This window comes from Galeopterus variegatus, unplaced genomic scaffold (assembly GCF_000696425.1).
Source record: "Galeopterus variegatus unplaced genomic scaffold, G_variegatus-3.0.2 Scaffold4, whole genome shotgun sequence".
In the NCBI taxonomy this organism is placed as follows: domain Eukaryota; kingdom Metazoa; phylum Chordata; class Mammalia; order Dermoptera; family Cynocephalidae; genus Galeopterus; species Galeopterus variegatus.
In genome coordinates this window covers 1,720,325-1,738,455 of record NW_007726115.1, presented here as the reverse complement: position 1 = coordinate 1,738,455, position 18,131 = coordinate 1,720,325, and the positions used below count along the sequence as shown (strand labels likewise).

The following is an 18,131-nucleotide window of genomic DNA, read 5'->3' as shown; positions in this document are numbered from 1 at the left end:
TACAGAATTCCAGGCAGCAGTTAAACTATATTTTTCACGTTGGATGAGTATTTTAAAACTTGAGTGGGGGGAATACAAAGTTACAAACTGATACATTAATGCCACAATCTATATCAATGTAGTGGATTGAATTATGTCCCCTCAAAACTCCCTGAAGCTTGAATCTTGTCCTCCAAGTTTTATGTATTAGAAATTTAGCCCCCAGTGTGACTGTTAAGAGGGTGGGAAATCCTATTATGGTAATTGAAAGGTGGAGCCTTGAAGAGGTGATTAGATTGTAGGACCATGCAGTAGTGAATGGATTAAAAATGGTGGTCATGGGCGTGGTTCTGAGGGCTTTAAAAGAAGAGGAGAGTCTGTCTTTCTTGCTCTCTGCTCTGCCATTTCACAATATGATACCCTGCCGTCACTGTCACCATCACTGAGACCCTCACCAGATATGTTCCCTGGACTTTGGACTTCCTAGCCTCAGAAAGTGTAAGCAATAAATTTTGTTTTCTTTAAAAATCACCCAGTTTCAGGTATTTTGTTATAAGCAACAAAAATGGGCTAATACAGAAAATTGGTACCAGAGAAGTGGGGTGTTGCTTATAACAAATACCTGAAAATGTAGAAACGGCTTTGGAATTGGGTGTTGAGGAGAGGCTGAGGGAATTTGGAGGAACAGGCTAGAAAAAGCCTATATGCTAGTGAAAGTTTAGAAGACAAGAAAACCAGGCAAAATTTTAGAGATTAGTTAAATGGTCGTGACCAGAATGCCAATCGACATATGGATTGTAAAGACCATTCTAAGGAGGTCTCAGATAGAAATAAGAAGGGGTTTTTTGGAAACTTGGGCAAAGATCACCTTTGCTGTGAACTGGAAAGGAACTTGGCTGCATTGTGTCCACACCCTAGGACTTTGTGGAAGTTGGAACTTAGGAGTTGTGAACCAGAGTAACTGGCAAAAGAAATTTCCAAGCAGCAAAGCATTAAGGAAGCTGCATGGTTACTTGCAACAGCCTATGCTGAGTCATGGTGGCAAAGGCATGACATAAAGCCAGAATTTAAAAGGTGTTGGGGGCCTGAAGCTCCACACCCCTTCTTGTGAGACCGCTTCTCCTTGACAATCTGCTCAGATGGCTGCAGTCTTGAGCAAGGTCAAAAAGGGAAGCACAGCATAAAGGTTTGGAAAATTTGCAGCCTGGCCATGTGGCAGAGAAGCAGAGAGCATGCAATGGTGCTGAGAAGATTAGTACAAAAGAAAGGGATTATCAAGAGAAGGGGAAAAGGGCCCTGAAGACATTGCAGAAGCCTCTGGGGCCAACTGTTCCATTTCAGGCCCAAAAGCCTAGGGAGACAGAATGGTCTTGGGGAACAGGCTTGAGGTACCCTACACAGGCTCACTGCTCAAGGTCACCTTGGAAATCTGCTTCTAGTGCCAGCACCCCAGCTGCTTTGGCTGCTCCAGCTGTGGCTAAATTGGCCCCAGGTGTGGCTGGACCCACAGCTTTGGCAAATACAAGCTGGAAGTTTTGGTGGCATCCACATGGTGTTAGGCCTGCAGGCTCCTGTAATTAATGCCAGAGCTGTGAAGGCTTAGGAGCCTCCACCTAGATTTCAAAGGATGTATGGAAAAGTCTGGGGACCCAGGAAGAAATCTGTCACAGGGTGGAGTCACTGCAGACAACATTCACTAGAGCAATACTGAGTGGAAGCACGGGGTCAGAGCTGCAGGAGAGAAACCCCAACAGTGCCATGTCTATGGACAAAGTGATGGAGCCATAAGAGTGGGACTGCCATGGAGACCCCAGATCTATGGAGCTTCCAGTGTGCAACACCAGCCTGGGAGAGCTAAAGCATCAACTGAGACCAGGAAAGCCATAGGAGTGGAGCTGCCAGAGGACTTGGGGACCCAACCCTCATACCAGCGTGCAGAGGACGTTGAACATGGAGTCAAGTTACAAAATTCACCAGCTTTAAGGTTCAATGCATGTCCTGCTGGGTTTCAGACTTGTTTGGGACCTCTTACCCCTTTCTTTTGGCCTATTTCTCCCTTTTGGAATGGGAATATACGCCCTATGTTTGTCCCACCATTGTATCTTGGAAGGAGATAACTTGTTTTTAATTCACAGATGGAACTTTGAACTTTGGACCTTTGAGTTGAAACAAGTTAAGACATTGGGGATGAAATGAATGCATTTGCATGTGAAAAGAACATGAGTTTTGGAGGGCCAGGAGCGGAATGTAGTGGATTAAATTATGTCCCCCCAAAACTCCCTGAAGCTTGAATCATGTCCTCCAAGTTTTATGTATTAGAAACTTAGCCCCCACTGTGACAGTTAAGAGGGCATGAAATCCTATTATGGTAATTGAAAGGTGGAGCATTGAAGAGGTGATTGGATTGTAGGATCATGCCGTACTGAATGGATTAAAAAGGGTGGTCACAGGTGTGGTTCTGAGGGCTTTAAAAGAAGAGAGTCTGTCTTTCTCTCTTTCTGCTTCCATCATCTTGCAATGTGAGACCCCTGGGTCACTGTTGCCACCACCAGATGGACTTTGGACTTCCCAGCCTCAGAAACTGTAAGCAATAAATTTCATTTTCTTTATAAATCACCCATTTCAGTGTACTTTGTGATAAGCAACAAATACGGACTAGTACAATTTAAACACAAATGATATTTACAGACATACACATGTAGTAAAAGTACAGAAATGGACTAGAAGGGTACATATTATCTCCCTGGGGAAAAGAATGAGGAGCGAGAGAGAAGAGGGAGGGATGGAAGGAAACAAGGAAAACTATGATATTAGTCATAATATTTTATTTATATTTATCATAAATATTACATCTTTTAATATAAAATATTTAAAAGGATTAAATGATCTGGATCCTGGGTATATGGGTTTTTATTATGTTAGCTTTCTGCTTTTAATGTTTTTTTCTTAAAATAATTTTTGAAACATTATAAATTATAATCCCCTTTTTAAGGCCAAAACAAATGATACAATAGACCGAGAAAGTTATATAATCCTACAACAATGTGTAGGTAAAAAGAAGTTGGGTTATCCAGCCATAAAGTAGCATCTTCCTGAATACTGTCTGAAGAACTCAATTATACATTACAATTTCCAATGCACTTTAGTGTCCTCATTTTTGTGTCTCTGACATAAAAGTGCTGTTTGGCTCACTAGGCTATTATAAAAGTAATTGTCAAGGGTTATTAGTCCGTTTCTGTTGCTTATAACATAAATACCTGAAACTGGGTGATTTATAAAGAAAACAAAATGTATTGCTTACAGTTTCATAGGCTGGAAAGTCCAAAGTCCAGGGAACACAGCTGGTGAAGGCCTTGGTGGTAGCAACAGTGACCCGGGGGGTCTCACATAGCAAAAAATGTCAGAGCAGAGAGACACTAACCTCTCATGTGCTCTTCTTTTAAAGCCCTCAGAACCATGCCCATGACCACCATTTTTAATCCATTCCCTACTGCAGGGTCCTACAATCTAATCACCTCTTCAAGGTTCCACCTTTCAATTACCATAATAGGATTTCTCACCCCTGACAGTTACAGTGGGGATTTATGCTTCAGTGAGGTTGGGGGTGGGGGGCATCCAATATACAGCACAAGGATCATGAGCTCCAACGAAAATATTTGCTATAGTTATACAATCACTGAGCTTATTTTCAAATTACAAACTCAAAAGTAGAAGAAAAATAATCATTAATTACTTTTAAAAAACAAAACCTAATCATTTACATATAGGATTCATAACTGGCAAGCTGGAAAATAAGCAATATTTAAATGTAGTCCTTGCAACCACAATATCTTTTCCACTGTGGGAAAAACTATCATTAGGATATTGCCTGTGAATTATATGTTAGTGTAATGTTTTTTCCTTCAGAAAACGTCTTATAAATATGGTGATATAACAAAACCAAAGTGATTGGTAAAGAACACTGAACAGCATATTTAAACCTTGAGAAATGTGTTTTTCATGGAATCAACACAAGAAAACAAAAGAATTTGTTATGTTAATAAAATCTTAAGCTGCCAATTTTACGTTTTCCCAGAAAACTTTTTTTTAACAACCACCATGCTACACATCTTCCCACTAATATATATGTTATAGGCAAATACAATTGGACATCAAATAGGAAGAACTGAAATATATAAGGTTACTGTGGTAATCAAAGAAAACTGGTAAGGAGTTAATCTCCACCTAAGGATATACATAATTATTGCTGTGGATGTTATTAGGTATCAGTGAGGAAGAAGAGCTCAGTAAATCACAAGAATTAATAATAGTTTACACAAACTACATTTTGAGGGTCACCTATAGGGTGAAAAAGAGACATGTGGGGAGAAGGGTGTTGGTATCAGTTTTTAGAGGACTGAATCCACAACTGTGGGGAACTTAGAATGTTTTAATATTTATAAGCTTTGTGAAATTTCTGGAATCAATACAAAATATAATTTTTAGCAGGAGGTATCTGCCTTTCCTAGCCCCAGTACTAGCAGCAGGCGCAAGCAGATACTCGAACCGGTCCAGCCCAATTTAGGTAGGTAAACATACTCCATTATGGAGGAGTTTCCTTCACTGAGGTGCAAGACGAATACTGGAATAAATCTCTTTGAGCTCAGAAAAGGAATGAGGCTTGGCAGGTCTAACAGATAAGCAGCCAAAAGACAAATAGAAACAGAAAAGGTGGGGGTGGGGGAATACAGGGTTTTGAGCTCAAACATAATTTAAGGTCAATCTAAATAAAAGGCCTTCAAGGATACCTCATCATGAATCTTTGCATCCCCACAGTTCTGTTGTGGGCCCTTGAAGGGCAAGTGGAAAATGCAGAAGACAGGAGAAAAGAAAGGAACGACAGAAAGGGAGTTAGTAATAATTTGTCTAAGGCCAGAACTACTTCATTAAATTTTTTCATAGACCAGAATACAAATTTCTTTTAACTTGTTTCAAGTCTCCCCAAATCCATAAGTCTTAGCAGTGTAGGGAAAATGAAATGGATAAATGGTCAGGATCCCTCAGATGTTCGTAATCTTGCTGAGCATGACCTAGCCTGTTTGATGTAAATGTTAACTGTGCACATGCACCCAGGTGTTCCTTGGTTGTCTCGCTCACATCCAGGTGTTCCTGGGTTATGGGACTTGAGTATAAAGGACCAATGGCTCTGATCCACTGTGCCCCCCCCAGGACACCCCCAGGGTGGGACCACGGGGAGGTCACTACTGCTGTGGGAGGCCACCACAGCTGCTGTTGGAGGCTGTTGCTGCAGGAGGTTGCTGCCAGGGGCCCCAGGGATGCCACTGCTGCTGCTGCTGAGGAGGCTGAGGACTGAGCTCACTTTGAAATGAACCTGTCAACTCTGCCAACAGCTCCCAAGATCTTTCTCAATTACCCAGCTTGCAATCTGCATGTGAGGGGTCTGTGACCCAGCTGGTCATGTGAGGGATCTGTGACCCAGTCTGTACACCAAATTTGAAGCTTCTGTGGACCCTAGCCTGACAAGCAGAAATGCCAGTTTTTTAAAACTACTAAGAAAGCCATTGAATTAAGAAAACTTTCCAAATAACATTTGCTACCGTTTACAGACTGCCAGACACAGTAACAAGCACATTTTACATATTATCCCACAAACCTTAACAACCCTATGAGACAGGTGTTGCTATTATCTTTGATTTATGGGTGGAGCAAGTGAGGCGCAGAAGTATTAAGTACCTTGCCTGAAGCAGATATTTAGGTGGAAAAACTGGCCCCTGAGTCTGAGCTTTCATTCCTACACTGTACTGCCTCCAAGAGACCACAGCATGCTGCTAAGATGTTAGCGGCCTCAAGCCAACATTTACTTCGATATATATCCCCAATCTTAAATTTTAGAGAAATTGTTAGTACATAAAAACCCAACTTTCCCATTTTACCATGCAGAAAATTTAGTTTTTACCAGGGATCAAAGGCCTGCCACATCATAAGTACTGAAGCATTACTGTGATTCTAAGGAGAGCTTCATCAGCATCAGGATAAGGAAATTAACTTTCTCTATCTGTTATCAGAGGTCAAGCATCCTGAATTTTGGCAACAACACATTCTGCCACCCTAATTGTCCTAAGGTTGGTATCGATCCAGTACACCTGCCATGGCTTCATACAGGGATGCCAGCTCTTCCTCAAACAACATCTGAACCTAATGAACTCTAAGTCTCTCAGCCCCATGGGAGGAAACAGACAATGCTATAGGCTCATCCAGGATGAACCATAAATCACAACCCAGGATGGTGGTGTTATTTTTTTCTGTTTTAACTTTCATACTCAAACATTACAGTAAAGTTTAAAGATAAAATATTCCAGAAGCATACTGAAATTCAAGCCACATATTCAGCCAGGAAATTTCCTATTACCTAGAGCCATTAAAATTTATCTAATCTTGGAAGAAATTAAATATAGGATACTGGGAATGACTAGTTCTCCACTGTAATGATTATTGCAATTCTGTCAGAAGAAAGGAATTCAAGAAACACCAAAATTCCAGAATTAAAGTGCTGCTTTCTAAACATATCATCTAAAATAATGATTTTTTTTTTTTTTTTGGTGGCTGGCTGGTATAGGGATCTGAACCTTGTTATCAGCACTACCCTCTCCCAAGTGAGCTAACTGGCCAGGTCTGGCCTCATTCTTTAACCTTGTTCTCCTGAAGTAAAAAGATATATAGTCCAGTAACTTTATTAACTCACTCATGAAGCATCCAGAGTTGTAGTGATCCACAAGGACCACAAAATCCTCAGATGGTGCCCAGAGAGTATTCAGGATGCTTTTCTCTTACCTATAATGCTTCACCCAAATTATCATGTCACTGGCTAGATAACTGTAATTATCCTTTGACACCTGGGATTTAGTTAAATCCAATGTCAGTGGCCAACAGCCCTTTTAAATATTACCCTCTTCCTCCTTCAAAATCATATCAAATGCAAGCAGAGGTTCCTCTTCCTTCTCTTTCCTGTTGAGCTTTTAGCTGGAATACAGGCTATATGTCTTTCCCCTTATTTTCTCCCTCTATTCAAGAGAGTAAACTATGATCTAGAAGCTAATTCAATACATCCTCAATATTCACAGCAAAGTGGCAAAAGATGTCAGATGCCAAGACAGAGACGGAATAGATGAGCTGGGGTGACAGCCCTGCAGTGTGATGTGACCAGAACGACTGGCCAGCAGCAGTAAGGGCTCAGCCAACGGTGACAGAACACAAAAGTGGAACAGACCCAAGCAGCTTGTTTTTAGGACTCCCATGGCAATACTCAGCAGCCCTAAGGAGGAAACAAGAGGCTGTGCAGGGAGACTCAGAGCCTGCCATGAAGGCACAGGCATCACTGCAAGTGCATCACCGAAACGGTTACCCATGAGTTCCAGGCTTGAGAAAAGACCGGTGAGCTGGAAGAAAACTCATAACTGTGAGAACACAAGGTTCAGGAGCCTGGGGGTTATGCAGAGGATGAAGGGTTTGGAAGGCGTGAGGCTTTAAGGCAGGTAGGAGGATGAGCTCACATACATGAAGCACCTAGAACACTGTCTAGCATGGGGTAGGCATCAAATCAGCGTTTGCTGAATCTGAAATCTGTGGGTGCCTCGGGGAATGTCTGAGTTCATGACATTGTAGGGAGAGTAGAAACAAGTCCCAACAAAGACCTACACTGCTGGCTGGCTAAATGGAGTTGAAGTGAAGGCCATGCAGCCTCAAAGTAGATGTGCGTGTCACTGAAACTTGTGGCAGTGGAGTAAAGATAATTGTGAAATTACTTGGATTGTGAGAAAATTTGTAAAGTTGGTTGATGATTACAAGTGTTGATAGAAGTGGCCAGTTTGGAGTTCCATTCATAATTCATGCTAATGTTAATGTCATGACATTCTAAACTACTGGTTGGGTAAGGGAAAGCTATAGGATAATGAACACCACCACGTAAGAATTAGGAAAAGGATTATGCACTGTAGTGTCACAGAAGAATCAGAGGTAACAGATTCAAAAGAAGAAAACGTGATTCCCAAGCAAGCCCGGAGCGAAAACACTGAGTGCTGAGGTTTTGAATCCTAATGTCTCAACTGCCACTTTGCATCTTTACACTGCTGACGGAACGGTCTGCCCAAGACCTGTCTACCCACAAAGAACCTGTTTTTCTGGGTCTTAAAAAAAAGGCTGATGCAGAGATGGTACTATAAAAGAGGAGCATAAAAGGAAATTTCTGAGGGTAGCTTAATGACATGCACTGGAATGGGTGGGGGACCAGAGTAAATATGACTAGGCACACAATGGACTTTTCTAAATTAGCAGCAGCTCAGGTTCTCTTTCCAAGATGTATCCTAATCCACAGAGGGGCAGGGAGAGGTAGGAGACACTACTAGTTAAAGAGCTCAGAAGTTTAAATTACTGAGGATTTTTTTCTTGTGTAAGTTCCCCCTGGCTTACAATTTATGGTTTGGAGTCATGATAGTGAATTTCAATTGTTCACAAGGAATGCAAATGCTCATAATACTTCAAACATGACAGCAATGAGTGTATACCACAAACTCAAAGTGAACAATTCATAACGAGCTCTGGCAGTTCAAGGAAAGACGGTGGTAGAAAGGGATTCTGGAATGGTCTAGCACTAGAAGTTGATCCAAGTAAGTCACTGCAGACTCTGAGCGGCGATGTCCTAGCTGAAAACTAACAAATCATCTCTGCCTGAAGACTAGTGGGCAAAGGTCTTTAATACAAAAGTCACTGTCATCATCAGGCAGGGTGAGGATCAATCTGATATCTTCAAACCTTTGCCAGATTCAGAGCAAAGTACTGGACCTGGAATGTTGAAAGGCTTGGGCAGACAGCCTCCCCCACTGTGCTTCTCCCTCTCGCCGGCCACTGTGTTGTCTCTAACCAGTCTTCCCACGAGAAACCAGACTTGTGCATCCAGGTTAGCACCCATGGACCAGGAGGCCCTAAACCAGCATCTGGAAATCATTTCCTTCACATTCTACAGAATAGCTCAGTGGAAAAAAAAGAATGTTTCAACTGAAAACAAAACAAAAAACTAAAGATTAAGTTTCTAGGACTATTAGTTATAAATGTAAAAATCTATTGGGTGTATTCCTGTCAATTTTTTCGTCTAATTGTAATACTTGTTCATGTAACAAATATTTAGGGAGCCTCAACTATATACTAGGCTCCGTATTAGGTGCTGGGGCCAGTGTGACCCTAACGGACATTAAACAATTACTCAGCAAACAAGCACTCAATCTACAATTTGGCTGGAGAAAGAAAGGACAAGCACAATGATCCCACGAGAGCACAGAATCTGGGACCTACGCTGGTCTAGGGACAACCTTAAGGAAATGACATTAATTGAAGGACGAGTAGGAGTTGGCCAGATATAGTGAAGCAGAGGGAGAAGAAGTACACACCAGGTAGTGGGAAGAGCTCTAGGTGGGACAATACCTACTACATCAGGACACAAATGTCTCTTGGCACATACGCTTAATAGCAGTAGCATATAACAAATAATTTGGTGCTTTCACCACCATAAGTGTTCACAGCACTTACTACTAACTGACTAGTGAAAAAAACAACACTACCACAGAGAACTAAAAAGTACTGAAATAAAAGATAGCTAACCATACTTAGAACAAGAAGTCATGGTGGTGAAAATAAGCATATGAGAAAAGAAAAACGGCCTGCATAAAGCTGGCAGCCCCAAAGCACTACAGCCTAAAGCACTGGTAGAAACCTGCCCACGAGCCTAGGACATTTCCATCAGGCGATTTACACAAACACACTCCCACATCAGAAGGGAAAAAAAACCCCTGCAAATTTTAAGAAAAAAAATTTGTTTTGGTTTCCAAGATGGCAGAGGATCATTGCTATTGTTCCCTGATTAAGGCAGACCAGAAGTTTTCCATTAATCCCAAGGAATAAAAGGTACACTCCCTTAATCGTATTCAAAATAACAAGTGAGGTGATCTGACATAATGGTAATTAGTTTCCTTCATTTAACACAATGAAATTACAGGGTTTTGTATGAGTAATCTCCCAACAGCTAGTACATCTGATCTACGTGAATAAACTCAGGACAAGGATCCAGTCACATGTGCCTTTTGTAGGGAAGTAACTAGAAAGGCCTCAGAAGAGAGGGGGCCCTCCTGGAAATTTTCATTCACAGTTAAGGTAAAGGTAAGAAATTAGGGACAATATCTCTATACTAAAGAGTCTGATTAATGTGCTGCAACAGACAAGCATGATGGTCTTTCCACCAGACCATCTCCCTGGCAGAACATGTCAGCAGTAGTTATCAGAAAATGTGGGACATTCGGTTATAAATTACCATTATTATAACTATCATTTAATGAACTCATTATTTTCCAGAGTGTATGCTAAGTGCTTATATGCTCTCTCTAATCGTTACCACCTGTGAGCATGATTTTACTAATTCCACTTCACAGATGAGAAACTGAGGCTTGGAAAGGTTGACTAACAGTAACTTGCCTATTTCCACTTGCAGCACTTTTCGTATCACATCACAGTGTCTCTCACCAAACTCAGCCTGAATTTCTAAAAACCTAATATAAATATAAATATCAGATGGTGCTCTGATAAATATTTCAAACACAAGGTCTTATGTCCATTTTGTGACACACCTGAGCCTTTGCATCTAGGTCTAGGTATAACTTACCTTCAAAAGTTGGCAAGTCTAGAACACAAACTTAACACATAGACAGTATGACATAAACTGGGCTCTTCCTAAATGTCTAGAAGATCTAGGAATTAGATGCACTCTCTCAATAAAATCACCTTTGTTGCTGTTACAATATTATTTTCTGCTAAATAAAAAACATGGCCAAAAAACATCACCTGGAAAATTTCTGGTAACAATGAATTAAATTTAAAGTCACTCCCTGAGACACACCAATATCAGTGGAAATGGATACTCAAGTAAAACTCAGACTATAACTTCCTAATAAATGTGTAAGAGTTATTAGCTGAGAGGTTCTAAGCAAATACTTAATTGTGTTTGGTTCCTATGATCGCAGCAGTCAGCTCTTTTAGCCCCATCAATTATAGCTCTTGAAACAGGCACACAATTTTTAAGCCTTTTAGCTTTACATAGCAAGCAAATTCCATTTTATATTGTACCTCACTGTACAAAAAACTTAGTTAAGTACAGGTTAAATCATGTTCCTATTGTACACAGTGATATGTATGGTAATTTTTACTTCTATGACCCATAATACCTTGAAGACATTTGTATTCGTTTACTCAACAAATATTTATAGAAAACCTAATGAATGCAAGCAAGGATGTTGTAATCCTTGTTCCTGGCATCCCCTATTCTTTTTATTTTTATATAAATATTTTGAGTAAAATATTATATTTAGGGTCTCTTTAGCAAATAAAAGTTATGCCAATCAATTTGACTTCAAGATTTCCTCCTCATAATAGAAGTCTTTGATATTACTGTTCTTCTAACATACACTTTTGCCTAACTGTTAATTTTTCCTGCTAAAACCTTTTGCCTAGTCCTGTAATGGCATACATAAGGACACAGGAACAGTCAATGGTGCAAGTCCTACAGAACAAAAAAGGAAAAGAAACAAGGAAATGGATGAGAATGATTCAGAAGTGGCATTCACACTTCTTGACACAGACTCCTTTTTGAAAACAAAAGGCTCATGACGTACAAAGAGGACATTACAGTTGCTAGATTGTCACTTACCCAATAGGAACATAAGTGGTAAGTGGCAGATTATTTTTCATTTGGAAACCCTACCTGGCAGAAATTCTACCTTTACATTGGATAAATCAAAAGAAGGGACGTCACTACAGTCCAATAAATACACATTTTAACAAATTGGAGAGGTGGGGGTGAGGAACACAGTTTCTCAGAACTACTGTGTCCTGATTTCAAGGAGAAATTGTATTTGTTTACGATTTTATCTGCAATTAGCTAACAAAAGGGGTAGAAAACATTATTAACCCTCATATTAACAAAGTAGTCAATTAATACCACCTTGTAAATATATACCTTCATTTTTCCAAAGAAAAATGATAAATAGTATGATAGAAAACAAAACAGTAGAATCTCTGATTATTAGGTAGATGCAATTTGGTAGAGTAATATGATTAACATATCAGACACCATGATACAGTATTGTCAAAGTAGTTACCTTGAAAGGACAATTCCAATACTATCAACATTTCTTAGAATTTCTGTTAGAAAGACCTTGAGAGCCTGTGAAAGTTATTTTTAAATGTTAAGTTTACTACCTTAATTCAATAATGTTCCATGTACTCTGCAAGGTACAAGGTATAAAGAGTAGTAGTCTTGGCCCTTAAAATGCTTACAGTCTAGAGAAGGGTATGATTGTGTGCACAGAAAATTTCATTACACAGAGATAAGTGCCAGGACAGAAGTAAGTACGGGACTTGAGGAACTAAAAGAGCACAGTGAGGGGCTGCCCTTCTGTGCCAGGAAGGGGGGAGAAGGAGGGGATGAGAGAAGGAGAAGAGGGAGGGACACACTTGTCTTCCTCCACTAGAGAGTTAACACTTCTGAGAGCAAAAATCATGTCAACTATCTTTGCACTGCTGCCACAATACCCAAGCAGAGTAATCTGCAACAGGGCGAGCATTTAACAAATGCTGGTTTAGGGAGAAAATGTCTCATTACTTAATAATCATGCTGTGCTCAGTGAAATTCACCATAAGGCAGGTTTGCCTTGAAACATATCCAAGAGCATGTAGCTACTGCCGTACTGAAACAATCTCTCCAAGCAGTCCTGAGGTCAGCATTACACGGAGGCTCGAGGTTCTGAGGTATAAGAGCAATAACATAAGCCCAGCTTATGCCCAGCAATAGCCCAATGACTATTTAAATTACTATATGTTAAAAATAGTAAGGTATGTAAAACATTTACATTCTTACTCATTACACAGAAGAGTAATTACTCCAAGAGTTGATCTAGTCTATCATCTAAACAAACTATTGCCACCCCATCAGGTAACTTTGAAGCCATCATTTAAGAGTCTAGATGGTAATCACCATGTTCATTCCTATCGAGTTCAGTATAATAGTTACCCAACAGTATGTGTACTTGTAAAGATGGTAGCTGTCATGAACCCAGGATAATCCTGGACAGAAGCATTCAGCTTATTGAATTTAGACAGCAAGCTTCTTTATTACGGGTAATGATAGAAAAAAGATATTGAGCACGAAAACCAGGTTTGGACATGGTTGGCTGATTAGGCCATGGAGTGGGTAGAAAAGAAAACAAAAATTTCTAATTGCTTATCTTAATAGTCACACATAAAAGATAATGTGTGTCATCTTGCTATGATGCTTTGCAATAATAATTTAGAAAATAGGAGTCTATTAAAAGTTGCAAAAGATGGTATAGGCAATTAGTGACTGGCAGAAATAATATTCAAAAAAGTGGAATAATAGTTAAGTGGAAAAGGAAAAATGAAATTCTCTATAAATCCAGGTTACCGTGCTCCCTTGCAGTGAAGAGGCAGTCTCTCCATGATGCCCTTAATAACCACATACATTTCAAGACTCAACCATATCCAGCACCAGGAAGCAATAAGGATGAACAAAGCAGAAAGGACACAAATAAAAAATAAAAGCTCTGTAGACTAGAACTTTGTTGTCCAATAAGGTAGCCAAATGTGATTATTTAAACTAAAATTAACTAAAATTTTAAAAAATCAGTTACCCAATGTACTAGCCATATTTCAAGCACTCTATACCCATGGTGGTTACTGTATTAGTACAAACATAGAACACTTCCATCATTTTTTTATTGAAGAGAGCTGAACTAGAAAGTAAACACTCCTATCGCTCAGATAGGCCTGATGAGAACCTCAGAATAAAAACCAATAGTTTTATTCATCAAGCATTATTAGAGATACCCAGGGTTGTTTATTTGCTTATTTTATTGAATGTGTCATAAATTAGAGATATTTGGGACATATAGGATTTTCTCCCCTAGTCTTTTTTTTTTTTTTTTTTGGTGTGAACAGGGATAAAAAGGGGAGGGGATCAGAAACTCCTTGATTTAAGTTTCTCTTATCTAATAAGCCACATAAATTGCCCAAAACAGATTTCTATAAGCACCTACCCTCTTCCCCTTCCTTTTATTATTATTTTTTTCTGGCTGGCTGGTAACAGGGTCGAACCTTGGACTTTGGTGTTATTAACGCCACACTCTAACTAAGTAAACCTACCAGTCAGCCTCACCTTCCTTTTAAATAAAATACTAAAAGACAGCTAGGGAAAAAAACAAACCAGGAGGTAGAAAGAGAAATTCAAGAAAATTACTAAGAACAAAATCGATGGCTATCCTCACAAATCAGGAATATATCCAAAAATATACTGTGAAAACAATTCAACAAATTCACATTAATTTTAAAAGTTACCAGCTCCTCAGAGGCCAAATATCTTGCTACTGACAATTTAAAGTATTAAGTTTTCATCAAGAGCAACACACTGTGATTCAACTATCTAATTCATGGACAAATAGAATCACATCAGCCACCTTCTATTCACAGCATCATTAGATTTCTGAGGTCGTTTGTTCCTCCAATAGAAGCCATGTCTGATAGTAAATAAAAATCAACTACAGTAGTAAGATTCTACTTATTAGAACTTCCCTGTATACAGTCTTTTTATTTAAAAACCAAATAAAAATATACTTTTGGATTTAAAGCAGATGGTTTCTATTACATTTAATAAAAGCAAACTAAGATTCATTTAGGAACCAAGAAAAAGAAAGCCAGTAGTCCTCAGACATCGGATTCTATTAAACATTCATTCTATGGCTGCTTAAATATTTGCTTGCTACTCTGCTACCACAAAGGAAAATTTGATATCTCAGGGACAGAATAATTTGAATGCAAGCTAAAATTTAATCGGCACGTAAAAACAATAAAACTGATAGCCCATCTGCTTAAGAGAACAGCTTATATATTCGGGGGAAGAGGGTTGAAAGAATTAGGATGCTGAAAAACTTAAAATGCAAGCCTTAAATCCCTTTTTCAAAAATGCATGATGTTGCCCCCTCTGACTGATAATTACAGCCCTGGGAGGGAGGCTTTGAGACAATACTGAAGATGATGCCGTACACAGAGACTCAAGGAGCAGGCAAGGGGCTGCTACATCTCATCATTACAAAAGACCACAGGCAGACTTCTCTTTTCTGTACCCAACACGTTTCATCCTCTACAAATGCTCAGTAGCAGAGTTATCAGAAGTTATAAAACCCCATGGTCCCCTCCTTGGCCCCTAGCTTTGTCCTCTATAGTCACCCTCAATGTTTGTTTTCCTCCTTTTTGCTCTCAGTGTTTCAGGATAGAAAAGGATGTTATGTCTTGACCCTCTCTCTGCCCATGGAAAGGCTGTACTCTTATGTCACTTTACCTACCTTATCCCTTTTAAGGAGAAACTCACTTCATTAAAGTAAGCAAAAATGATCTAATGCACCTAAGCAAGGTGGGGAGATATTCTTTTAATTCTTGAAAACTCAGATCTACTCCTCCTCATGAGGACAGAGTCATCGGTCACTATTTGACTGAGCCTGTGAAAATTAAAGATCTCTGGGCCGGGAAAGTAACTTAGGTCAAAAAAAAAAAAAAGTAGCTTACCCCAAATCTACCAAATCTGCAAAAATTGCTCCCCGTTTCTTGCATCCACAGCCCTACAGAGTGTGTAAACACCACCAGCAAACTGTGCTAGGAAGTCACAAAACTCCCTACAGCATGCACTACGAGCATAGTTTATAAAATGTGCTATAGGCAGTGTGGAAATCAGGGGCTGGATCCGGCTCTGACCAAAGGGCAGAGCTAATGCATACCTTTCGGTCTTCCGGAATTTCCATTCTTTTGCTGTTCATCTTCCTCATTAATGGTGAATAAACCAAGGGGAATTGGCCTTGCATTGGTCTTCTTCTGTCTCTCTTGTCGGATAGCTGTAGCTGATCCAGGCATACTGCTGCTACTTGTTTTTTAATTATTATTATATTAAAAATATATGCTTATGTAATTGCAGCTCCCAGGAAGCTGCTAGTTTCTAAGCTGCCAGTTCATTTGAGCACTTGTAATAGATCCCCTATGGGTAAACAGTGTGCAAACAGCTGACAGATACTACCAGCCGCTTGGCAACTGAGGCCCCGCAGTTCCCCCTCACCTAGCAGCAGCCCCCCCACTCTACCTCCCCTACCAGCCCCCTCCCACTCAGTCCCCCACAGGCACATGTGCTGGCTAGTGCGCGCGCGCACACACACACACACACACCCCTTCCAGAAAAGACTTATTAAAGGCATGCGGGCTCAGATGCTTCCCTCCACTGCCTAACCTGTTCAATCAGATCCCAGCTTCTCCTTCCCGCTGTGGCACCTTTCCTCAATCTTCTCCCTGCTCCGCACAGTAAAATGTTCAGCACATAGCAGAGAGGGGCAAGTATGATACGCTGTCCTTAACAGTTGCCCTGACAACCCTGACATCTCCTAATCGGGAGCGGCTCCATCTCCCGGGCGGCGGCTGAGAAGCGGCAGCCTGCGGGATGCTGGCTCCTTCTGGGAACTCACCAGCAGAGGGTTACAGCAGCCAGGCAGCTCCCTCTTCCTCTCAGCCGCACAGCAGCGGACTGCGAGGAGAAACGGTGTTCTGCTTGCACAAGCAGCAGCGGACTCCTCAGTATGAAGACAGCAGCCTGAAGGCAGGAAGGCTTTTCTTTTCTGGGGCAGGTTGTCTATCACAGCAATGTTTGCAAGCTTCTGGATGAACGAAGGCATGGCTGGTACCCTCCACAGCTGGCTCACCTTCCTGACATTCTTACCACCCCAGAGCCTGCATAAACACAGGTTTGGCAGCACCTGTCACGAGGACCTGCAGTGCCATGTCCCTGAGACTCTCCAGTGAAGGCAGGCAAGGGGAGAACCGGGCCTATTTCCACCCCAGAGATCACAATGTGGAGCACCCCCTCTGCAAGTCAAGTTGAAAGGACAGAAATGAGAAAGAAGAATACTCCAAAGGGGATAAAACAGCCTCAATTATATGCTGCATGCTCCCCCAATCTCCACTGCTCTGGGCAATCACTAATAGTGGCGCTGAGCAATTCTCAGCACTTGACCCAATTTTTGTTCTTTTTGGACTGTTTTCTCCAAAGCACACGATCATGTGATTGTTGTTTTCTCATGAAATAAGCTTTCTTACTTTAAAGTTCTCCATTTCTATGCTGCTTAAAATTTAGCTGTATACAAAAAAAAATTTACAATAAATGACATTTAAAAATGCCAACAGTCAAATTAAGAAAAAAAAATCTGCTGTTTTTGTTTCTTCCTTTTAATCAAAACATCCCCAGACACTCCCTTACTTTTTGTCAGTACTTAAACCTAATTATACCAGAGGGGACCTCAGGGATTCTAAGGCAAGTAAAACACCCTTTCTAAATCCTTTTTGTGAAACAGTAACTTTGGATAATTCACTGAACTCCTCTTGCTTCCTCAGTTTTCTCTGTAAAATTGGGGTGATGACATCATTTACTTTATGAGATTAGCGAGGATTAAATGTGTAGAGTTAGCAGTAAAAAGTGCTTAATAAATATCAACTGTTGTTACAACAAATGTATTATAAAATATAATTAATCCATTTTTTGCTTTGTAATTACCTTCAAGATGTTTCCAGTTCAACTATCAACTGCATGAAGGAATACTTCTATGTTTTTACCTACTCATACTACCCAGTTGGTGCTGGGGAGGTATTAGGCTGGGGGATTTAATTAAGTTAAGATGTGTTTAGATCTGTGGCTTGGAGAAATGCAGGAAATTTCAGGTATAGAGTTTATTTAAAATCATATTAATCTGTGCGATACATTTTTGGAATAAAATAGAATGGAGTTTTAGAGCTGAATAGGTCTGAGAAAGCAACTGAATCAGCATCATTTTACGTGCAAGGAAACTGAGGCCCATGAAGTAAAATTCCTTGCTCAGGTGAAACGTTAGTTGGTAGCAAGTCTGTAATTAAAATTTAGGCCACCTCTTCCTAGTCCAGCACTTCTCCTTATGACAAATGTTTGGCCTATGTATTTCAGAATCCTACAACCTCTCCAACTTCTGTGGAGATGG

General features: G+C 40.3%; 1 protein-coding gene across 4 annotated transcripts in view; it reads right to left on the bottom strand.

Annotated features, from left to right (window-relative positions):
- The window catches only part of MAP7 (microtubule-associated protein 7), a 163,004-nt gene extending 146,869 nt beyond the window's left edge, over positions 1-16,135 (bottom strand). For all 4 annotated transcript variants that reach the window (XM_008574671.1, XM_008574738.1, XM_008574802.1 and 1 more), the window contains exon 1: positions 15,861-16,135. In XM_008574671.1, coding sequence (XP_008572893.1) covers positions 15,861-15,993 — 133 coding nt within the window. In that variant the 5' untranslated portion in view covers positions 15,994-16,135. The remainder of the gene's footprint in view (positions 1-15,860) is intronic.
- Between the last annotated feature and the right edge of the window lie 1,996 nt (positions 16,136-18,131).